At 54.3% G+C, this 23,939-nt stretch overlaps 1 protein-coding gene across 3 annotated transcripts in view; it reads left to right on the forward strand.

Moving 5' to 3' along the window:
• The first annotated feature begins 9,712 nt into the window (after nt 1–9,712).
• LOC115647192 (cysteine and histidine-rich protein 1-A) overlaps nt 9,713–23,939 on the forward strand; it is a 44,422-nt gene continuing 30,195 nt past the window's right edge. The window contains exon 1 of one of the 3 annotated variants that reach the window (XM_030553989.1): nt 9,713–9,769. Coding sequence is in view for 1 of the 3 variants with exons in the window: in XM_030553987.1 (XP_030409847.1) it covers nt 15,444–15,455 (12 nt within the window). In the remaining 2 variants the exon portion in view is untranslated. Of the gene's footprint in view, nt 9,770–9,826; nt 9,859–15,326; nt 15,456–23,939 lie in introns of those variants that run through there. The other 2 variants (XM_030553988.1, XM_030553987.1) reach the window with 2 other exon arrangements.

Below are 23,939 nucleotides of genomic sequence, written 5' to 3' on the forward strand. Positions count from 1 at the left end.
GCTGGTTGCTTCTCTCTCTCCCCCTCCATCCCCCTTGTGGGTGTTTTTTGGTTTCCTCATTCACTCTGCAGCAATGCTCCTCATACCTAAGCTAAAGATCCCTGCCGCGCCCACAAGTCCCGTGGGGTTTGCTCTTCAGGTGGGTTACTGCCAGAACAACTGTAAGGTGTAAGAAGGGACGTGCTGAACCTGGGACATATGACGGTGGCAGCGTAGAAGTGCTGCTCCACCTAGCCTGCCCAGGTGGGCTCTGTTCCGGTGCAGTGCCCATGGCATATGAGGGTGACAGCTTGGAGGTGCTGCTCGACCCAGCCTACTGAGCGCTCTGTTAACGTGTGTTCGTCCAGTTCTGGGGCTGGAGGAACCCAGCCCCTGGGGGAGCCTAGGTCCTGCAGGATCGCTCCATTGGGAGGGGACTTGCAGCAGGGAGTAGTAGAGCTCCGTATGAGCGCACACATGACACAAGCAGAGCACTGATAGAATTACAGATTCCCATCCCCCTGCCTCCTGAAGAGTAACCTGAATAAATGAACATACCCCTAAGTAGTGGGCAAAGCTGGTAATAGCAGTCACTGGCGATGCAGCCTTAAACTGGGGGGAGGGATAGCTCAGTGGTTTGAGCACTGGCCTGCTAAACCCAGGGTTGTGAGCTCAATCCTTGAGGGGGCCACTTAGGGATCTAGGGCAAAAATTGGTCCTGCTAGTGAAGGCAGGGGGCTGGACTCAATGACCTTCCAAGGTCCCTTCCAGTTCTAGAAGATTGGTATATCTCCAACTATTATGTATTATAACAGTCTTTGGGGTGACAAAGGTACAATGCAGATGTGCCTGCTGCTGTGCCCAAGCCTGGCGCTGCAGCAGCTTCCCTGGGCAGGGTAACAACGAGAACGAAACACACCAGGCCAGGAGAGTCTTGGTCCCAAGGCACCCCTGCGTAGGGCAACCAGATGTCCCAATTTTATAGAGACAGTCCCAGTTTTTGGGACTTTTTCTTATATAGGCTTCTATTACGCCCCCCCCCCGACCTCCTGTCCGATTTTTCACACTTGCTGTCTGGTCATCCTACCCCCATGGCCTGTTCCCCCATTCTCAGAAGCAGCCCTGCTTCTCTCCTTTCTGTGCCCAGGGCCAGTTTGCTTCCTGCTGCAGCAGGACAGTGGGAGCAACTTTCCCCACCTCCGTAACCTCTGAGAAGCTGCTGGTGAACCGCGAGTGAGCAGCCAGGTGTCGGGGCTGAGAAAGGACCATCCTGCTGACGTAGGGGGAGGCGGCTGGTTCCAAACCTCCATTGCATGACAGCCAGTTCCACAGCCCCCCTTCCACCCCCCCATGTGCTGCTGAAGATCACTGCAGTGGGGCAGGCCTGAGCTGTTTCCAGGCAGCCCCTTGGTTCTGCAGTGAGAGTTGGCTTTCCCCCTCGGGCCTCTCCTGCGGGGGGCTGCAGACAGCAGGTCACTGGATGCCCCCACCACGGCAGCTAACCCTGCCTGGGGAGGCTCCCCCCATGGAAGCTAACCCTGCCTGGGTAGCCCCCCCAGCTCACCTCGGCTGCGCCTCCCCCACTGCTCTAATTCTCCTCCCGCCCAGGCGTGCGGCGCTGATTGGAGGAGACTCAGAGCTGGGCTGTGTGCTCAGCGGAGGAGGCAGAGTGGAGGTGAGCTGGGGCGGGGAGCAGTTCCCCTGTGTGCCCCCCCCATTACTGCAGGTAGCCCTCCCCGCTCGCTTCCCCACCCAGCTCACCTCCACTCCACCTCCTCGCCTGAGGGGACTTTTAGGCGCCCCCAACCAGCCGCCTAGTTTGTCTAAATGGTTGCACCGGCCTTGGCTAGCGGCAACAGTCGCACATGATGTTTTTGAGGGTCAGCCCTGGCAGTGTGCTCAGTGCTTGGCAGAGCGTGCCCAAGCCCTGCCCTTGCCCTGGGCACTGCAGTGTACACTCAGCAATCAGGCAGTCAGTGGAAAACGGTGAAGGCCAAAGGGACACAGAACACTTTGCCTTCTGCAGCTGCTTGGGCATGGCTGTTGCCAGCACTTGGAAACATTCCCTCCCAACCCACCTGCGTGAGATCGTCGCCCCCATTTCATAGACGCGGAAACCGAGGCACAGGGCAGTTAAATGTCTTGGCCAGAGTTTGTTTCCGTTGAAGTAATTACACAAAAGACACCCCGACAAGGTTTCCAGGCTGCACAGTTCCCTGCCTACACTGCGATATCCCCAGCAAGCCAGACTGCCCAAACACGCCAGCATCTGCGTTTTGCTTTGTCCTCCGAGGCGATGAACAGCCTAGCAGCCATCGGTTACGAGTTTCCACACAGCCCTTCCTAAGGGAGCACAGTTCTGTTCTGGTGGAAGCATGACAGAGAAAACATTTTAAAAAATAGCTTCTAAGAAGCTTTCCAGAGGTCACCCGAATTCCAGCCTCAGCCTCTGGCCTGTGTCTCTCCTTCCATCTCTCCCCACAAGACGTCCTGCCCGTTCGCTGGAGCAGAAAGCAGGCCCTGAGTCCGTTTAAACTTGGGCTTTTCTTTATCGGTCTTGGGAGAATCTAGTTTGAACCAGCCTACACGAGCCTGTCCCGGTGGTGGGACTTCTCTGGCGGTATCACACCTGAGTGAATTTGCCTAATCGCCCCTTGCTGCTCTGAGTTCCCAGAGGGCTGTGGCCACCCTCTCCCCATGGAATTACAGACAGTCCCTGGCCCACAATGATACAGAGAGCTCCCCAAGACACTGCGAGGCACAGGCACCGGCCCCGGGGGTGCTCCAGCTCAAGCACCCTCTGAAAAAAGATAGGGGGTGCTCAGCACCTGCAGGGCTGGATTAATCTTTTACGGGCCCCGGTGGCTGGACTGTGGCCCCACCCCATCCCGAGCCCCGCCCACTGCTCTGCCCTGAGGCCCCACCCACTGCTCAGCCTCTTCCCCAGGAGGCCCCAGCAGCTACTTGCATGAGAGGGGGAAGGGAGGAGGAGCACCCAACAGCAAAACCAGAAGTCAGTGCCTGTGCTGTGGGGCGTTGCCATCTCTGTCACAGCAAGGAAAGGCAGCTCCCGCTGGGCCCCGGAGAGCATCCCTGGGCTGAGCTTTTCCCGCTGCATTTCCTCTTGCGCCCCTTCTCCGGCGACATCTGCAGTGAAACCAGCCCTCTGGGTTGGACGCTAGTCTGGTACCAGCTGACTGGCCTGGTGCTGATCCCACAGCAGGGGCCACCGGTGTGTGGGAGGTTCTTAGTCACCAGTATCTGCATTCGCTGCACCAGCACATTGACCATTGAGCGTGTCAGTTTGAACCACGGATCTTCCATTTTGAACCCCATAAGCCATCTCCTTTCCTTGGCGTCCAAGGATCTCAAAGTGCCTGATGGGCTAATTCATTCACCTTCACCCACCTGGGAGCTGGACAGTATCATTATCCCACCTTACAGAGGGGGAAACTAAGCCTGCTTCGTGCTAGTAAGACCTTGTCCCTGCTCCTGTGAACACAGAGGGACACTTCTGACCATTCAAGGGGTGGAGGATTGGCCCATTAGTTCCCTGTGTCTTGATCCTTAAACTCAAGGCCAGGTCTCCTCTGCCAGACTTAGAGTTGGATTCATTGTAAAAGTCCCTGGCATATGATGGCGTACATTACATTGGTGGACGTGCAGGTGAATGAACCGGTGATGGTGTGGCTGATCTGACCTAACCAGATCAGCCACACCATCACCTGTTCATTCACCTGCACATCCACCAATGTAATATATGCCATCATATGCCAGCAATGCCCCTCTGCTACGTACATCGGCCAAACTGGACAGTCACTACGGAAAAGGATAAACGGACACAAATCAGATATTAGGAATGGCAATATACAAAAACCTGTAGGAGAGCACTTCAACCTCCCTGGCCACACTATAGCAGACCTTAAGGTGGCCATCCTGCAGCAAAAAAACTTCAGGACCAGACTTCAAAGAGAAACTGCTGAGCTTCAGTCCATCTGCAAATTTGACACCATCAGCTCAGAATTAAACAAAGACTGTGAATGGCTTGCCAATTACAGAACCAGTTTCTCCTCCCGTGGTTTTCACACCTCAACTGCTGGAACAGGGCCTCATCCTCCCTGACTGACTGAGCTGCCTCATTGTCTCTAGCTTGCCTGCATGTGTGTGTCTGCCCTGGAAATTTCCACTATATGCATCCGATGAAGTGGGTATTCACCCACGAAAGCTCATGCTTCAAAATGTCTGTTAGTCTATAAGATGCACCTAGGAGATGAGATACCCCAGCAGATCCTCAGAAGATACCCACTCCAGTCCATCACTTAGGCACCAGGGTTTGAACTGCAGCCTGGTAGCAGGTGCTGGTTGAACGTCCATGGGCTCTAGCACTTACTGCAGAATTTAAGCTTTCCATTGCAACCCCAAACTTTCTAATTGCTAGGGTTGCAAGATCCACTTGCAAAAGTGACCCCCATGCATTGCTACCCCCAGAGTCTGTGGGATCCAGCCAGAGAAGAGCCTCCATCCATTTTGGGGAGGTGCGAACTCCCCAGCATAACCATGACCATTTAAGTGTCAGTACTGCTAGCTGTTTCCCTGGGGTTCAGTTCAGAAGCGCCCAGCTAGACTGGGATAAAGCCAGTGCTTCAAGAGAGTCTGGCTTTATTGGGTCAGTTTGACTCCTGCTTTGTGCCTCTGGAAGAACCAAGCTAATTCCAGGGCCACCCTAAAAATAAGTGTGTGCATGGCAGGTGGAGGCTTTATTCATGTCCTGTAGGAATCACTACCTGGGCAGTTCCTTGCTTCCAGCCTTCTCTCACTCACTAAGGACTGGATGGGATATTTTCCATTGACTTCAGGCTTTGGACAGCCAGTGCATGTGAGTGCAGGTGGAGGCTTTTGGGAGCCAGCAGCCCCGGCTGATTTCACAGCGACTCCTCCTCCCAGCTTGGTGCTGAGTGGAAATGAAGGACATTCAGGTGTGACCTTATCCCATCCAGCCAATGCCTTGCTCTCCGTGCAGGGGCCGGATGGGGGTGGCAGGGAGGGATCAGAAAGTGCATCTGGCTCCTTGCACGGAGTTCCAGTGACAGCGTTTCTGAGCTGGCCTGGTTCCTCGCACGCCCTGCAGGGGACCTCAGCTCTGGCAGGGCAGGAGCCAGGTGTGCGTTGTGCTGGGGAGAGCAGGCGAGGACAGTGACGCTTTCTCAGCCCACCTGCCTTTCTCATGGTCTCCCCACATCTTAATGAGGTTGGAAGCAGCTCACAGAGTGGATCCTGCAGGCTCTCCAGTGTGGTGCTGCAGGGCCAGGCTCCCCCCATCCCATCAGCTCAGCTCTCTGCTTAGTTCTTCCAGCCAGGAGGGCTTTGATCCCAGTAGCCAAGAGGGGGTGAGCAGGCCCTGTGGAAAGTATCCATTTACAGTCAGCCGGGGGGCAGGGCGAGAGCAGGGAAAGGAGACAAAATGCCATCCTGGAATCTGGTTTGATCAGGCTTCTGAAGCCAGTCTGGGAGCTTTTAGGCTGTTAAAAGTCCGGTTGGTGGTGCAACAGGGCTAAGGCAGGCTACCTACCTGCCCTGATTCCACGCAGCTCCTGGAAGCAACCGATATGTCTGGTTCCTAGGTGTACAGGTGACAAGGGGGTCTCTGTGTGCTGCCCCTGCCCTGAGCACTGACTCCACAGCTCTGATTGGCTGGGAACCATGGACAATGGGAGCGGCAGGGGCAGTGCCTGCAGGCAAGGGCAGCACGTGGAGCTGCCAGGCTGCCCCTGAGTCCAGGAGCTGGACATACCCGTTGCTTCTGGGAGTTGCCCAAGTGATGCCCGGCCAGAGTGTGCACCCCTCACCCCCTCTTACACCCCCTACACCCAAACTCCCTCCCAGAACCTGTACCCCAAATCCCCTCCTGTATCCCTGGCCCAGCCCTGATCCCTCCTGCACCCAGACTCCCTTACAGAGCCTGCACCCTGCACCTCAACCCCCTGCCCCAGCCCTGAGCCTCCTTCAGCACACAAACTCCCTCTAAAAGCCTGCACCCCACACCCCTTCCTGCACCCCAGCCTCCTGCCCCAAGCTCAGCCCAGAGCCCCCTCCTACACTCTAAACCCCATGGACCCACCCCCAAGCCTAGAGCCCACACCTCCAGCTGGAGCCTTCACCCCACACCCCAACCCCATCCCCTTCCCAGCTTGATGAAAGTGAGTGGGGAGGGGGAAGCAAGCAACAGAGAGAGGGAGGTGAAGTGAGTGGGGCTGAGGCCTTGGAGAAGGGGTGGGCCAGAGGCGGGGCCGCGGGGAGGGGGCGGAGCAAGGGTGTTTGGGTTTGTGTGATTCTACGGCCAGCAACCCTAGGGGAGGGATGTCTCATTTGTGCTTTGCCGTCGTCATCCAGTCTCTGCTGTGCCTGCTGCAGGTTCTGCAGCCCCTTGCCCAGCTACTCTTTGCCACCCTTCCCCCCACCCTACCTTGCCCTTCCCCCTCTCACTAGACCTGCAGCACCTCCTTCTCCCAGCCCCTTCCCTCTCATCTCCACTCCAGCCTCTCTCTCCCTCGCCAGCCCTGCCCCTTCTCTGTAGCTCCCCCTTCTCCATTGCCCCGCCCATTCAGCCCCACCCTCTCTAGCCCCGCCCTCCACCCTTCTCTAGCTCCTCCCCTTCCATTTAGCCCCTCCTCTTCCCCTCTAGCCTCTCCCTTCTCCTTTAGCCTTTCCCATTCAGCCACGCCCTTCTCTAGCCCCTCCCCTCAAGCCCCACCCTTCTCTATCCCTTTCCCATTCCACATAGCCCCGCCCCTTCTCTTTAGCCCCTCCTCTCCCATCTCTAGCCCTTCTCCTTTAGCCCCGCCCATTCATCCCCTCCCCTCTCTAGCCCCTCCCCCTCCCCTCCAGCCCCTCCCTCCAGCCTCTTCCCTTCCCCCGCCCTCTCTGCCATAACTCCTCCCCCCAGCCTCTTCCCGCTCTTAGCCCCGCCTCCCTAGGGTCCCTCTGCACTAGCCCCGCCCCATCTGGCCCCGCCCCCGCTGTTTTGTTCCTTCTCCGAGTTCGTGAAATTGTCAATAAAAAAGCCAGTGGACGGCGGCGGGGCCGCCCTAGGGGGCGTGGCGACCACCTTTGTGCTGGTAGGTGGGTGGCGCGGCGGGCCCGCCCCCGCAGCGCACTGATTGGCGGGGGCCGCGGGGCGTGGCGGCCGGCCGGCGGGCGGGGGGAGGAGGAAGCAAACAAAGATGGCGGCAGCGGTGGCGGGGTGAAGTGGCGGCAGCGGAGTCTGGGCCGGCAGCAGCGCGGGGCGGGCGGTGCCATGTCCGGGGCGGAGGAGCGGGAGCCCGGCGGTGGGGGCCCGGCCGCCGCCTCCTCCTCCGCGGCCGCTTCCTCCTCCTCCTCCGCGGGGCTGGGGGAGGCGGCGGGGCCGGCGGGGCCCGAGGAGCCGGGGCTGCTGCTCGGCGGGGCCCGGCCGCACGCGGAGCCCGCCGCCGACCCGGACGCGCCGCCCAAGAAGCGGCTCAAGGTGGCGGGGGCGGGCGGGGCCGAGGGCAGCGTGAAGCTGGAGGAGCGTCTGTACTCGGTGCTGTGCTGCACGGTGTGCCTGGACCTGCCCAAGGCCTCGGTCTACCAGGTACCCCCCTGGGACCCCCCTACAGCCCCCCCTGGGACCCCCCCCTACAGCCCCCCCCCGCACGGTGTGCCTGGACCTGCCCAAGGCCTCGGTCTACCAGGTACCCCCCTGGGACCCCCCTACAGCCCCCCCGGGACCCCTCCTACAGCCCCCCCGCACGGTGTGCCTGGACCTGCCCAAGGCCTCGGTCTACCAGGTACCCCCCTGGGACCCCCCCGGACCCCCCCTACAGCCCCCCCGCACGGTGTGCCTGGACCTGCCCAAGGCCTCGGTCTACCAGGTACCCCCCTGGGACCCCCCTACAGCCCCCCCCGGGACTCCCCCTGCAGCCCCCCCGCACGGTGTGCCTGGACCTGCCCAAGGCCTCGGTCTACCAGGTACCCCCCTGGGACCCCCTACAGCCCCCCCGGGACCCCCCTGCAGCCCCCCCGCACGGTGTGCCTGGACCTGCCCAAGGCCTCGGTCTACCAGGTACCCCCCTGGGACCCCCCTACAGCCCCCCCGGAACCCCCCTGCAGCCCCCCCGCACGGTGTGCCTGGACCTGCCCAAGGCCTCGGTCTACCAGGTACCCCCCTACAGCCCCCCCGCACGGTGTGCCTGGACCTGCCCAAGGCCTCGGTCTACCAGGTACCCCCTGGGACCCCCCCGCAGCCCCCCCGCACGGTGTGCCTGGACCTGCCCAAGGCCTCGGTCTACCAGGTACCCCCCCTGGGACCCCCCTACAGCCCCCCCCGGGACTCCCCCTGCAGCCCCCCCGCACGGTGTGCCTGGACCTGCCCAAGGCCTCGGTCTACCAGGTACCCCCCGGGACCCCCCTACAGCCCCCCCGGGACCCCCCCGCGCGGTGTGTCTGGACCTGCCCAAGGCCTCGGTCTACCAGGTACCCCCCTGGGACCCCCTACAGCCCCCCCGGGACCCCCCTGCAGCCCCCCCGCACGGTGTGCCTGGACCTGCCCAAGGCCTCGGTCTACCAGGTACCCCCCCTGGGACCCCCCCACAGCCCCCCCGCACGGTGTGCCTGGACCTGCCCAAGGCCTCGGTCTACCAGGTACCCCCCTGGGACCCCCCCACAGCCCCCCCGCACGGTGTGCCTGGACCTGCCCAAGGCCTCGGTCTACCAGGTACCCCCCTGGGACCCCCCTACAGCCCCCCCGGAACCCCCCTGCAGCCCCCCCGCACGGTGTGCCTGGACCTGCCCAAGGCCTCGGTCTACCAGGTACCCCCCTGGGACCCCCCTACAGCCCCCCCGGGATCCCCCCACAGCCCCCCTGAACGGTGTGCCTGGACCTGCCCAAGGCCTCGGTCTACCAGGTACCCCCCTGGGACCCCCCTACAGCCCCCCCGGGATCCCCCCCACAGCCCCCCTGAACGGTGTGCCTGGACCTGCCCAAGGCCTCGGTCTACCAGGTACCCCCCTGGGACCCCCCTACAGCCCCCGGGACCCCCCCTACAGCCCCCCCCCGCACGGTGTGCCTGGACCTGCCCAAGGCCTCGGTCTACCAGGTACCCCCCTGGGACCCCCCTACAGCCCCCCCGGGACCCCCCCTGCAGCCCCCCCGCACGGTGTGCCTGGACCTGCCCAAGGCCTCGGTCTACCAGGTACCCCCCTGGGACCCCCCTACAGCCCCCCCGCACGGTGTGCCTGGACCTGCCCAAGGCCTCGGTCTACCAGGTACCCCCTGGGACCCCCCTGCAGCCCCCCCGCACGGTGTGCCTGGACCTGCCCAAGGCCTCGGTCTACCAGGTACCCCCCGGGACCCCCCTACAGCCCCCCCCGGGACCCCCTGCAGCCCCCCCCGCACGGTGTGCCTGGACCTGCCCAAGGCCTCGGTCTACCAGGTACCCCCCCGGGACCCCCCCTGCAGCCCCCCCGCACGGTGTGCCTGGACCTGCCCAAGGCCTCGGTCTACCAGGTACCCCCTGGGACCCCCCCTACAGCCCCCCCGGGATCCCCCCTACAGCCCCCCCGCACGGTGTGCCTGGACCTGCCCAAGGCCTCGGTCTACCAGGTACCCCCCTGGGACCCCCCTACAAGCCCCCCCCGGGACCCCCCCTACAGCCCCCCCGCACGGTGTGCCTGGACCTGCCCAAGGCCTCGGTCTACCAGGTACCCCCCTGGGACCCCCCCCTACAGCCCCCCACGCACGGTGTGCCTGGACCTGCCCAAGGCCTCGGTCTACCTGGGACCCCCCCTACAGCCCCCCCGGGACCCCCCCTGCAGCCCCCCCGCACTGTGTGCCTGGACCTGCCCAAGGCCTCGGTCTACCGGGTATCCCCCTGGGGACCCCCCTGCAGCCCCCCCGCACGGTGTGCCTGGACCTGCCCAAGGCCTCGGTCTACCAGGTACCCCCCTGGGACCCTCCCACAGACCCCCTGGGACACCCCTACAGCCCCCCCACACGGTGTGCCTGGACCTGCCCAAGGCCTCGGTCTACCAGGTACCCCCCTGGGACCCTCCCACAGACCCCCCGGGACCCTCCCTACAGCCCCCCCCACATGGTGTGCCTGGACCTGCCCACGGTCTTGGTCTACCAGGTACCCCCCTGGGACCCCCCCCTACAGCCCCCCCACATGGTGTGCCTCGACCTGCCCAAGGTCTCGGTCTACCAGGTACCCCCCTGGGACCCCCCCCTACAGTCCCCCCGCATGGTGTGCCTGGACCTGCCCAAGGTCTCGGTCTACCAGGTCCCCCCTGGGACCCCCCCCGGGATCCCCCCTACAGCCCCCTGCATGGTGTGCCTAGACCTGCCCAAGGCCTCGGCCTACCAGGTACCTCCCCCCCAGAATCCCCCCACAGCCCCCCCCCGCACGGTGTGCCTGGACCTGCCCAAGGCCTTTGTCTACCAGGTACCCCCCCCGGGACCCCTACAGCTCCCCTGGGCCCTCCCGGGACCCCCCGCACGGTGTCCCTGGACCTACCCAAGGCCTCGGTCTACCAGGTACCGCCCCCCTGGGACTCCCCCCACAGCTCTCTCCCGCCGCCCCCCCCGCCCGCCCCGCATGGTGTGCCTGGACCTGCCGAAAGCCTTGGTCTACCAGGTACCAGTCCCCTGCTCCTGGTACTTCCCCAGCTCCCCTTCTCTCCCCCTCCCCCCCACATGGTGTGCCTGGATCTGCCCATGGTCTTGGTCTACCAGGTACTGTCCCTGCAGCCCCCTGGGACACACCACAGCCTTGGGGATGCCTCCAAACCCCGCTGCCCTGCATGGTGTTCCTGGACCATCCGAAGGCCTCGGTCTACCACATACAGCCCCCCTGCACTACTGGGACCCCTAAATCCCGCCCCATGGTGCGCCTGCCCATGATCTTGTTCTACCAGGTACCCACCCTTGGGACCTCAGTCCTCTGTTTGCCTTCTTGGGACCTCTTCTCCATCTCCGCTGCCACTCCGTGGACCTGCCCATAACCTCTGTCTCCACCCCCCCCCGGCGTCCTCCGGATGCTGTGCCTGGATCTAGACAAACCTGTCTTCTACAGAACCCCTCTGCCAAGGGCTGACCCCTCCTGTACCCAGAAGACCTTATCTCCACCCCTGTCGTGGTGTCTGGCCCTTCCACGGCCTTGGTCTGCTAGCGTCCATTCTCCAGGGAACAGGACTGTCACACCGCAACCCTGCTTCTGGGGGGAAGGGACACCCCCATTGCTCTGGAGATTGTGCACTTGAGCCTGCCCAAGGCCTCTGTTTCACACCTGCACTCAGCCACCCTTTCCCCTTACCAAACCCAGCCTCCAGCTCTGTTCTGGGTTATCACTTCCTCAGACTTGAGGACTAGGCTCTGCTCCTGAGCAAAGTGATTGCCAAAGAGAAGATGAAGTGAGTCATTTCTTCCTCAGTCTGATGATCATGAAGGGGGCAGGTGTTTTCCCATGGTCACTCCCAAAGGGCCTTTCCCCAGATAGTATCTGAGATGTGCTCCTTGCTCTTTCTAGGTTACCTGGTACCAAAATCAAGGCAACCTCACTTCACCCTCTTGCAGGGCGTATTCCTCCCACCTCACGGCTCCCAGGCACCAACTCCCAAAATACATCCCATTCCTTCCCAGAATGTTCTTTGCAGAAGAAAACAGGGATCCAGTTGAACTCTGATTGAAAGGAGTGGGCTATGGTGCCTCTCCCTGGGAATTGTCAGCTGGTCAGGGTGTGTTTGCTTCCCCGGGAGACTTGTGTTCCCTGGAAGGAGGGGTGCCTTGGTGAGATCTTCCATGATTAAAACCTGTTTTGAATCTTAATGGGATCGAGTTATTTCACTGAATGGCTCTAGTGACTGGTCCCTGCACCTGAAATAGGGCCAGGCCAGAGAGAGAAGACAAACCTCTGTGAAATAGAAACAGAAATACTACTTGTAAAACCCCAAAACCTCATGGTACTGCCACCTGAGTGTGCCGGTGGGTGGGACTGGTAGAAAGCAATGATTGTGGGCCAGCTGCATGTCCTACACAGACACTTGCATCACAGTGAGGGTTTCATTGGAACAGCCCAAGTGGAGGTGCCAGCAGCGCACATTTATTGTTGTTGACAAGACTCAGATCTGCTTTTTATTTTACCACCTCTTTTGCAAGCAGACAGTTCTCTCTTTGCGCTGCAAAGCGTCCCCTTCTTGTAATAGTGCTGCAGGAACGTGCTTTAAGCTGCAGACAGTTGTAAGTGATCCTGGTATAGCCAGCGTCCATTTTGTGGGACACGGACCTCCTGGTGCAGTTGAGGCTTTGTGTGTCAGGCAGGGCTACCCATTCCTTTCTAGATCTGAGGATCACTGAGAACTGAAAGAGTTGGATAGCACTGTCGGTTCATTCAAATCTATCTTTTAGCCGGGTTAGTTGGCTTTCCTGGGGTATGCTAACCATTCTGGCCTCTTCAGGCAAGCAAGAGGAAAAACAAAATGGACTTTGGCCTAGCCATTCCTCAGCTTACAGCTTCTATGCTGCGCAGGCTGATTGGCTAGAGGAATTTTGATGTAGGGTTGCCAATTTTGGACACATTCCTGGAGATTTCATCACATGACAGTCTTCAATTAAAGATTAATATTTAATTCCTGGAGACTCCAGGACGGTCCCAGAGGGTTGGCAACCCTGCGGGAAGGAGAATTGAAGAGATCTGGTGTTTGGAAGATTGACTCACATTTAATTGTTACAGAGCTGAGCTGTGAAGCAGAATGTGAGCTGAAAGCCTTGAAATGGGAGGAGTATGTGACTTGAATTAGCCAAGAGCCTAAATGCAAAGGTCATTGCCTTGGTGATGTTACACTTTGCTGATCAGGCCCTAATAATTTTGGCTGCAGACTGTTGCTGATGTGAGAGCGGCCTAAGATGGCAGAGCTGTGCTGTCTCAAGGAAGGGGACTGTGCTCTGTGAGTTTATTTCATGTGCCACTGTGTCTGTCATGGTAAGGGTTACAGTCTCAAGGGATCTTGTAAAATGGCTGCTTGCTCTCAAGAGAAGCAGTGTTATTAGAAGCAGAAATGTGTGAGTATACAGTTAAACTGAATCCGAATGAATGGCGATAAACCCATGGCTCTTGCCTTTTGTATGTGTGCTTGCAAAAGAACTTGCACTAAAACTGGCTTTCATCTCTGAGCCTTTGTAGGTATTTGGCTTCATTGGGAGAAAAGGGTTGTATGGGAATACGGGTCAGTTTTAGAATCAGCATCTAACTGCCCCCTTTCCTCCTCTGGGCCCTCTTCCAGTCGTACTTGTCTGGTGCCCTAGAATTATTTTCCCTGAAAGAAGATGGAATATTTCAGTTTTAACTTCCTTCCCTGCAGAGAATAGGTAAAGCAGGACAAGCTGCTGCTGGCTGCCAGGCTGTGGGAGCTTCAGCAGCGTCACACAATGGTCCCATTATTGATGAGGGCACTCAAGGTTTTGGATTGCCACAAAATTACTGCTGCTTTTACAGGCTAGCAAAGCAAGCATGGTTGTGTTTTTGGAAAGGCTGGTACAAACCAGTTCGTGGCGCTTTGCTAGCTGTGGAATTCCCTGGGCAGATTCAGTTAGGAACATTTAAAATGTTTTGGGAGAAACTAAATCAGCCATGAATAAACAGCAAGAGGTCTTCCTGTGTCTGCAGAGACCCACACAATGAAATCGGTGCTTGCTTGTATGTGTCTTCTGGAGTGGCTAACGCTGTTTAGTTGCTGTTGCTTGATTTGCTTGTGCTAGCTTTGTATGTACTGGGGAAGGCAGCTAAACAGTGCTACAGGGAGCATATGTGGTTTTATTCCTCTTATATGCCCTCTTCTCTGAGGTCTCCTATGTCTCTCTAGCCCCCTGGCTGAATTTGAGGGGAAGGGTGGCTGTGTGGTTGAGACAACGCACTGGGCCTCTGGTGGAGGTGGGAATTGAACCCCTATCTCTGGACTTACCGTGACACCTTGGGCTGGCCCCTCACTCTCCATGCCTTGGTTTCCTCATCTCTAAACTAGGGGTCCCTGCGTGGCAGTGTTGAGCATACGTTTGTGAATACTTGCTAGGCGCTCAGATGCTGCAGTGACTTGGCACACAGGGAAATGTTGGAGCTTTTTGATATGGAATGCCCAGGTCTTGTCTAAGTGTGGGCTGTACTGGCAACTTTCCAGAAGGAACAGATTGCAGCTACCCTGGGTTCTGAGACCCGCAGGTAGCTGCTTGGGATCAAGATGGTGCATTGTGATTATGGACTGCTCCTCTATTAAAGATGAAGGTTGACCTGAATGTGGAAGGAAGGTCTTGTGCTTAAAGCGCAGGACTGGGTCCTGGTCCAGGTTCTGGTCCTGGCAGTGCTACCAGCTTTCTGTATAATCCTGAGGAAGTCGCTTCTTTGTGCTTCACCTTTCTCTACCTGTAAAATGGGGATATCCACCTAGCATAGTGTTGAGACCTAATTCATAATTTGTAAAGAACATTGAGGTCCTGGGTGGGAAGTGGTTGTAGCTGGGTGTACTACACAGTGTTGTGCAATTCTGTGGGTTCTCTTTGGCCACCCTTTGTTACGGTGTAGAGAACTCGAAATCCTTATTAACCAACTCAACTTGGCAAAATGTCCTGCAAAGCAACTATTCTCCCATCCTACCTGGTCCAGTCTCTGCTTGCCTGGGCTGGCCACCTTTATCTGTTGTAACCGAGGAGCAAGCTTGCTGTTTGTAATCCCTGTTTGGGAGGGAGGTGGAAGTGAAGGATAAATACGCTTTGTGCCTAGGCTGCTGTAAGCATTCTTATTGGGACCCTAATACTAGTCCAGAGCTAACATGAGAAGCAGGAAAGCCAGCGCTAACCTTCTCGTGGAGTTGCTATGACGTACACTTTAATGTCTGAAGCTTTTCATGTACAGTGCATCTTCGATCAGGTACACCTCTACCTCGATATAACACAACCTGATGTAACATGAATTCAGAGATAACACGGTAAAGCAGTGCTCGGGCGGGGAAGGGGGCTGCGCACTGTCGTGGATCAAAGCAAGTTCGATGTAACGCAGTAACACTTTTGGCTCCCGAGGGCAGCGTTATATCGAGGGAGAGGTGTATCTAGATCAGGGGTCGGCAACTTTTTTCAGCAGTGGTGTGTCGAGTTTTCATTTATTCACTCTAATTTAAGGTTCCGCGTGCCAGTAATACATGTTAATGTTTTTAGAAGGTCTCTTTCTATAAGTCTATAATATATAACTCAACTATTGTTGTATGTAAAGTAAATAGGTTTTTAAATGTTTAAGAAGCTTCATTTAAAATTAAATTTAAAATGCAGAGCCCCCTCGGACCAGTGGCCAGGACCCGGGCAGTGTGAGTGCCACCGAAAATCAGCTCGAGTGCCACCTTTGGCACTCGTGCCACAGGTTGCCTCCCCTGATATAGAGGCTGGTGAAACCCGATCAACAGGCGAATGAATGGAATCCCAGGTACCTTGCTCTTCAGTTTATCTATATATAAAGGTAGTTAGCCCAGGCAAGCAGAGATTGGAACAGGTAAGGTGGGAGAGTAGATTTTTCCAAGGTTGTCTGGAGGAGGGAGTAGTGCAGCTGCCTTGAGACAAACTAACTAAGCAATAATAGTGTTAGCGCTGACATCCAGTCACCCCCTGTTCTGAGTGCTGCCTGTCCCTTTGCATGTTGTGGAAGGCTGGGATTCCTATGTACAGACGAATGAGTGGCCTAGCAGGATGGATAAGGTGGAGTGTGTGGTCTGTTTTTTCAGTAACCGTGGTCCTGGGATGGCTGATTTCCTGGTTGAAAGCAGGAAATAGATTATCCTGAGTATTTTAGTTGCTGGTAATTTGTTTAGTTCTCAAGGATTTATCTACATGGGGATGATCAGGAAAGTCCGGATGAATTAGCTCAAAGTGTGAAGTTAAATCACTGAAAGGTCCACGCAGGGATTTAAATCAGACATAAAAGGACTTGAGCTCACTCTAGCTTAATTCCCTGAATGGAAAGCATGCATACAGAGGTTAGTGAGCTTAACTTTCCTGTCTGCCCCTGTGTAGACGGCCCCAAGCATGCAGATGGGAAATGGTCCCTGCCCTGAAGGCCTTACAGTCTGATTCTAGACATATAACAACAAGCTGTGTAACCGAGTAGGGAGGGACATCCAATAAAATCATGTAATTACTGTGTAAGCGTATGTGCAACTTGATGATTCAGCAAGCTGTTTTTCCATAATTATTGGGTCACTGTGAGCATCGCAGGGGAGGTGTCTCAGGGAAGGAGTAGTACAGCTGCCTTTAAACAAACTAATTGTATACAGCTATTGTGTTTAGTGTTGATATGGAGCCATCGCCATGTTCTAAGTCTCTTCTTAGAGGTGGCCATCCCTTGTGCTTATTAAGGAAGCCCGGGCTTCCTATTACGTATCTAATCCATAAATACACAACAAGCAGGAGTTTCCTTAGCATGCTGCCTCCATTATACCATAGGGTGCATTTCTAGTGTCTTGGTAATATGTTCTAGTTCTCACTGTCTCCCCCGTTTCCCTTGGTGGATCATCCGCTGTCAGTTGGACTTTTGAGGCCTAAAATTAAAATCCCCAATAAGCTGCTGCAGGCAGCCAGAATAGCTGTGAATAGCTGTAACTGTACATCTGCAGAATGCAACTTTCAGTGTTTGTAGGATAATTTAGCTGTTTTGCCCACTCCTTTTGGTTCAGTTACCAACTAGCTCTGGCTAGTTGGTATAATGATATTTTTAGTATAGCAGACTATACTGGGGTGGTTTCTTCACCACACGCTGTAGTCGCACTGGTGTATTATAAGTCAGCACTGATCACCTATCCAGTCTCCATGTTTCCTGTACGCTAGGGGATCTGTACACTGCAGGCTTGAGGGTTTTTAATTGGCACACTAGTCAGGATTGTGATCTTATAACTGAGATCCTAACATAGAGCTGTGCAAGATTTCAGATGTTTTAAGAGCCATGGGTTGTATGAACATACATTAATATGCCCAGATAAAATCTTAAAGTTGCTCAGGGATATGTGTAAGGGTAATATTTACTGCATAACCAGCATTACCATTAAAAAATCCCAAACCCAAGTATTAACTCTGGAAACATCCAGTTAACATTTATATAAATTATCTTATCTATAAATAAACCTTTTTTATAGATTGTCAACATGAGATGCTTAAAGTGAATGTTAATATTTTTTCAAGATGACCATACATACTCCAGCTTTTGAGATCATTACTCATGTACTTTATATAGTTGGATGTACTCCTAGATATGATGAGTTTATAAATAGGTATTACAGTTCATTTAGGTCTTTCGAGGTTGTCTGTAAGGTAACAGTACTGGAAACTGAATGTACTGTTGAATTGTATATGTGACTTTAGTAGAACCTTTCTGTGTTTGTGCTTTGGTTTTTAATGGGGACTCTCATAGACACTCGATACTCAAGCAGTCTGAACTAAGTGAGTCTGGGGAGGGATTTCCTAGCTTTTTGAAGAAAAGGGAGTGTTAAGGCTTTTGCTCGGAGGAGCAAAGTAGCTTATAGCTGAGCTGGTTGCATGGTTAGACAATGTCTGTAAATGTTGGTGTTTAAATGGCTCAACTGTTAAGCTGGCTTGGTTCTGGTTTTACAAACTCTGACCACCTCAGTAAGGACCATGACCACCCTCCTTAGTGCACCCCATGTGCTCGGCTCTACTAACCCCAAGTGGTTTCATGCTTCCTCAGAGAACTTCAAAGGCAATGAGAACTAACGGGGTTGGGAACCCAACAGCGCTCCAAAGCACTACGGGCAGCTGTACCCCAATTCAGCAGCTCTGTTGAGTGGGGCTTAAAGGAAATGCTTGCCAGCTAAGGCAGTTTAGTGCATATGTTAACCCTTAAGTGCCTAGTCCCCTCTGTTGGCAGCTTCTGTAGTGGCAGAATGGTGAGCTAAAATCTAGTTACAAATGCAAACCACTGGATTTTCATAGTTGAAAAACTGAAAAGTTAGGAAAATCCATCCCGGGATTCCCACAGCCACTGACTAGGCTTTCCTGAGTTTGTGGTACACTGGGTCCTGATCCTCATTGCAGCTGTTAATGAACTACATGTGCGTAAAGTGTAGTCTTGAGATTTGTGGGTTCTCAAGCCAGAAGGGTCCACTGTGATCACCATGTGTAACACAGGCCGGAGCCCTGCCTCCAAATCATTCCTAGAGCAGAGCTGTTAAAACTCAGCCCGTCTGGATTTAAGGTCAGTGGTGGAGAATCCGCCACCACCCTTGGAATTATTTCTGTGGTTAATTATTCTTAAAACTCTTTTCCAGTCTGAATTTGTCTTCCAGCCATTGAAAGGTGATATACCCTTCTCTGCTACCTTTCTTACTATGCTCAGTAACGTAAGCATTTACTAGATACGCATTTACTACATACGCTTTAGGGTTCAGTTAAGCTACTGTGGGAGCTCTGGCTTTTGAAATCTTAACACCCCCCACCTCTTACTGCATTTTTTGGCACTATAGACTAAAGCAGAAAATATTAGAAGTTAACGTGTGATCCCTTTCAGCTAAACATCCTGAGTGTAGGGAATACAGGCTAGTAAGCAACACTTCTTCAAATATAACCAAGGACCTTGTCTCTTGAGACTAAGGGCTAGGTTTTCAAAGGTGTTAAGGCACCTAAAGATGCAGATACGCAGCTATATTTTCACATTAAGCACATAAATGCTGTTGGATTTCAGGCACCTATTTGCCACTGTTTTTCTGATACTGAAGATGACTCTGTGCCTGCATTTAGGAGTTTACATCCTAGAGGCCTGACCCATCAGCATCCAGTCCTTGCTGCAGTAGGTCTTGGATGGCCAGGGTTTTGGGGGTCAGGCCATAAGAGTAGAAGTCCAGTGGAAAGGAGAGCCTTGCACCAGAGAAGAGTGCCCTTCTTGGGGTCCGTGTATGTTTAATGTCCTGATTGGGTTTCATAGCAGGTGTCGATTTATATGAAGGGTACATTTAAAAAGTTCAGACTGTCACTTATTAACCTTTTATAAACAGGTTTAGATCTTAGTATATTAGAGAATGTGTTGGACTCTAACAATCTCTAACCATTTATTTAAATATTAATAATTTATTAAGCCTTTAACTATAAATGTAGGCTTCATATAAAGTGACCAATTAATTTCCAGAGGAAATTAGTGGTGGAAAGATGTTTGGAGGAGGAGAGAGAATGGTGGTGGTTGCAGAAGACAACTGTCTATTCGTGACTTCTGTACGCTGCAGAGGTCTTTAATACATGGCTTTTTTCTTCAGACGTCGTCTTTAGGGCAAGAGTCTCGTGTTTTACAACACTCTCCTTCTGCTGTATTGCCTGTGCTCTTGAGCTACGGAAATATTTACAGCCTTTCAGGGTTGGGACAATTATTTAAGCAGATAAATCACTAATCTTCACTATTGTGGGATCAAGCCTTTCCAATTTCTCTTTCTGCTGCGGTGAAAGATTAAACTGCTTCCATAGCTCTGATGTGATTTGCTGTAGGCGAGAGCTTTCATTCCTCTGGGCTGACCTACTGGTTTGTCTTATTGTTGGCTCTCTGGCTGAATCTTTAGAACTGCGTTCTCTACTCCCTGCTTTCGTCTTGAGAGCTTACCCTCACCTGCTGAGAATAGCTCTCTTGAGTAAGAATGAAGGCAGTAGTGTAGCTAGGTGGGAGCGGCCGCTCCCCCACTGAGCACAAGTGCTCCGTGTCTTCAGCGGCACCTCAGCAGTGGGACCTTCACTCGCTTTGGGTGTCTTCGCCGGCACTGAAGCTTCATTGCTGAACTGCTGCCGAAGATCTGCGGAGCGAGTGAAGGTCCTGCCGCCGAGGTGCCACCAAAGACCCGAAGTGCAGCCCCGTCAGTAAAAGCACTGCAGCGGGTGATGCCTTTTTTCCACTCCCCTTCTTCCCTCCACCTGGCTATGCCACTGATTGAAGGTTGCCCAAACGCACTGCTGATGGCTCTCCTTGTGAGGCCGTTGACAGCTGTGAATGTGAGGTCTGCTTCCGCTTCCACTGTATTGTAGTCTCCAAAGTTTGGAGAGCACCTATGGTGAAGTGGACACGGTTCTTCACAGCCTGCAGATGAGCTGGCAAGCTGCAGACCCACTCTTCACAGCATGTTTCTCTTGTCTCATGGATTCAGTAAGTGACTTGGTCTGTGCAGCTCTGAATAATTCACTGCTGTCACCAGGTGAGGCAGCAGGACGAGTGAATGCTGTCCCTTGACTTTAAAGTGCAGCACAAGGATTTACTCTAAACAGTGGTTACCCAGCTACTTTAACAGACCTCTCCATAAACGAGCCCTTGTGAGCCACTTCTAAATCCCTATCCCACTCCCAACTGCTGATCCTCAGTGTTGTCTCTTGCTGACCCTCGGGCAGGACTCTAGGGGTTACTAATCCATGGACCACAGGTTGGGAGCCACTAATCCATGGACCACAGGTTGGGAGCCACTGCTCTAAGACAGTCTGAGTGGTGTCTTCAGAGAGCTGCTCATGGCCCTGAGGCTTTCTTGAGCACCTTTGGGGGTGGTAGGGAGTGGAGGGAAGATGGTACATCTGTATTGGACTTCACGTTTTGATGCAGATGTGTTCAGGGGCTTAGGCTGTACGTGTGTACGTTACCAGTCAAATCATAAATGCATCTCTCCACATTGGCAAAGGTCCCTGAATGAAATGAGGATAAAACAGAAAATGCAAAGCTATTTGCTCTGGTTGCACCTGAAGGCCTCGGTGAGGATCAGGTCCCACTTCTCCTGTTAATTAATGCTTCCAGACAAACTGCCGTCCTTGGCAGATGGTAACTAAACTTGGGCTGTAACGATTGTTTCAGAAGTTGGTAGATTCCAAGGTCAGAAAGGACCATTGTGATCATCCTATCAGATCTGTGTAACACAGGCTAGAGACCTACCCCCAGATCATTCCTAGAGCAGAGCTGTTGGAACACCCAATCTTCAAGTTCGGGCCATTAAAATTCAGTTACCTGGACAATGGCATGACTCTCACAGCAGATATGTTTCCTCACTTAACCTGGGCGTAGGCACTTCACCCTGGGTATTTGGACTTTGTTGCACAAGGCTAAGTGTTTGTCCCAGCCTTACTGCATTTCACTACGTCTGTCGCTCTTACTTTGGTAGGGCTTGGCATTGGATGTGCAAACAAACCTGTTCCTACCCAAAGCCCAGAAAAATCTCCATGTTTTTTTCTCAACTTTCTCTTTTCCTGCTTATTTCTCATACTGTGTGCCAGGTGGCAGCTGCCTTCTGCTCCTGAGAGAACTGCATTTCAAACAGGGTATGTATATTGTGAGGGGCGATAGGCACCTGTGCTTGGGATTGAGATGCTTTACTGGTCGGAGTCAATGGGTGAGATTTTCAGAACTGCCAGAGGGGATTAATGCCCAGCCTCCCCTGACTTTTAAAACATCTTACACATCAACGTGGGGTCACAAGTTCAGAGGTGCCTACCAGATGTCTGGCTGAGCTCTTCCATTTAGGCAAGGCCTGAATAACGTGCTCTGCTCTGTGGTCTCGCAGCAGGCCTGTTGCATCCGTACAAGTTCTCTCTGCAGTGACCAGTGTTACAGCCACCTTTTACTTCAGGCTTGCTGTGAGCAAGGATGAATGCCTTGTGGTCCTTCACTGTGCCAGTCCCACCAGTGCCTGTGTGCTTGGAGCTCACTGCTAATAGACCCAGAGGTGCAAATAGCCATCCTGCAGGGCCCTTGTTATTTCCAAACTCTATTGACCTAAAGGGTCAGCTTGGCCAGAAGACCCCGATAGCACCACATGTGTTGGAGCTCAGTTGCTTGCTAGCTTCACAGCAGCGAACATCTTGGTTTGTGACAAGACCCCAATGAGAGTATTACAGGTATGTCCTTGGAGTGCATTGCCAGCTGGCTCGGGGCAGACTCTCATTGTCATCTTGGAGGAGAACAATGTTGAGGGCTAACTGAGTTCAGCCATATGCAGTACCTTGGTGCAGAGTCCTCAGCCTGTGGGTCTCAACCCAAAATTGGGTTGCAGAAGTGTCAAAGGGTCGCAGGGGCTGGCTGGGCTTAGCTTACTGCTCTGGGTGTCACAGCTTGGTGCATGGGTTGCAGTGCAGCCCAGGTTTGGCACAGCCTCCCTTCCATTGGTTGCAGAACCACTCACTCAAGTTTGGCCTGACCTGTTTCCCCACCCCCCATTAGCAGGGCCAGGCCAAACCTGAGTGGCTCTGTGACCCTGTATGACACCATCTTCTCTACATCCTGTCCTGCCCCCAGCCTGAGCCTGCAATGTAATGCCCCTTCTGGCATAACATCCATCCTGGCATCCCCCTAGATCTTTCTCCACGATATCCATAACCCCTTCTGTCCCCAACTCCTTCTACCAGCCCCCACTTTACCCACAGAACTCACCACTCCTGCATCCCATGGACTCTGTTTTTTCAGGAGCTGTTGGCTCACTGCCCCTCCATTGCATCCACACACTCCTCTGCCCCCATATGCTGGGGGTGGCAGTTTTCTTTGGGGATGTCTTGGCTCATTGCCCTTCCCTCCAGTTGCTGGTGGAGAGTGTTCCCCAGATGGCCCATGACTGGAATCCTAGCTCTGAGCCCCCATACAGGCCCCTGTGGGGTGGAGCTTTGAGTCTGCGGATCTCTGGGCTGCAACAGGCCAGCAAGGTTTAGAAATAGGTTCTGAATTAGAACCACTGCTGCAGTGTACAGCCAGAGAACTGAACAGCTAGCAGATATGGGCGTTGCCAGGAGCAGCAGGCAGCGCTGCTGTTAAAAGGCAAATGGTCTTAAGGTCCAATCTAGCTCACAGTGGGGAAACTTGCTCATTGTACAATGAGCTGTACCAGATCTGGGACTGATGCCTTTTCTGAGCCTGCTATGCCAATCCTTTTGGCCCCTGTGCACTAAGATCTCATGTTCAGCTGATTATCCACCCTCACCCTGGTCTTTTTTCAGGATCACTGCTTCCCAGGATAGTCTGTCAGCCGGAAAGTGTGGCCTGCGTTCTTGGTTCCTAGATGTTACTTTACACGTGGCTGTCTTCAAAATGCGTAACTTTTTTTGCATCCAGCTTACCAAGAGGTCCAGATTGCTCTCTGTCCTGTTGTTTACTATTTACCCACTCTGTCATCTGCAAACTGTCACTAATGATTTTAGGGACCTGGAATTAAAAAGTGTTAAACAGCGTAAGGCCAAGAACTGGGCCCCTGTAGAAACACACCTGCTTGATGACTTCCTCTTCACAATTACAGCCAGTTCTCAGGCCACTGAACTCAGATTCATGACAGATTATGTTGATTTTTTGTATTGTTTTTAACCCAATGTCATGCAGCACCAAGCAAAATCCTTACTGAAGTCTAAATGTAAATGTCAATGCCATTCCCTTCCTATCACAATCTTCCTTCTGGCTTCAGTGTGAGAACACTGCTCAGGGAGTCTCCGTATACCAAGGGGTGAGGAGATGGGAACTGGGAGAGGGTGGAGTGTTGGAATCTCTTTAGGGGGACCCAGAATCCTGAGATGGCTGCTAAGGTACTTAGGCTTGAGGAGGAATTGGGGGGACAAAACACTTCTGCTGCAGGCCTGCAGCTTTTTATTGTACAGCTGGGCCTTATCGTGCATGTCCCTGGCAGAACTGGGCACATTCTGATGCATGTTGCCCCGCTGTTTGTAATAGGGCCAAAGTACCCACTTGTCCCTGTTCTGCTGTTCCTGCTGCATGGCACAAGCAGGGCTGCAGAGCCTCTCCCCCCGCTATATTCCCTGCTCCTGGTTCTTGGGCTGCTCTTAGCAATTAGGGTAGAAGTGCCTGACTCCTTCACAGGGTACCTGTCTGAGCTGTGCCATGTAGTCAGAATTCTGGTTAAGATGACAAGAAACCATCGAAGAAACAAACCTCCACATCAGAAAATTACAGTGAGCACTA

This window comes from Gopherus evgoodei, chromosome 2 (genome assembly GCF_007399415.2).
Source record: "Gopherus evgoodei ecotype Sinaloan lineage chromosome 2, rGopEvg1_v1.p, whole genome shotgun sequence".
Classification (NCBI taxonomy): Eukaryota; Metazoa; Chordata; order Testudines; family Testudinidae; genus Gopherus; species Gopherus evgoodei.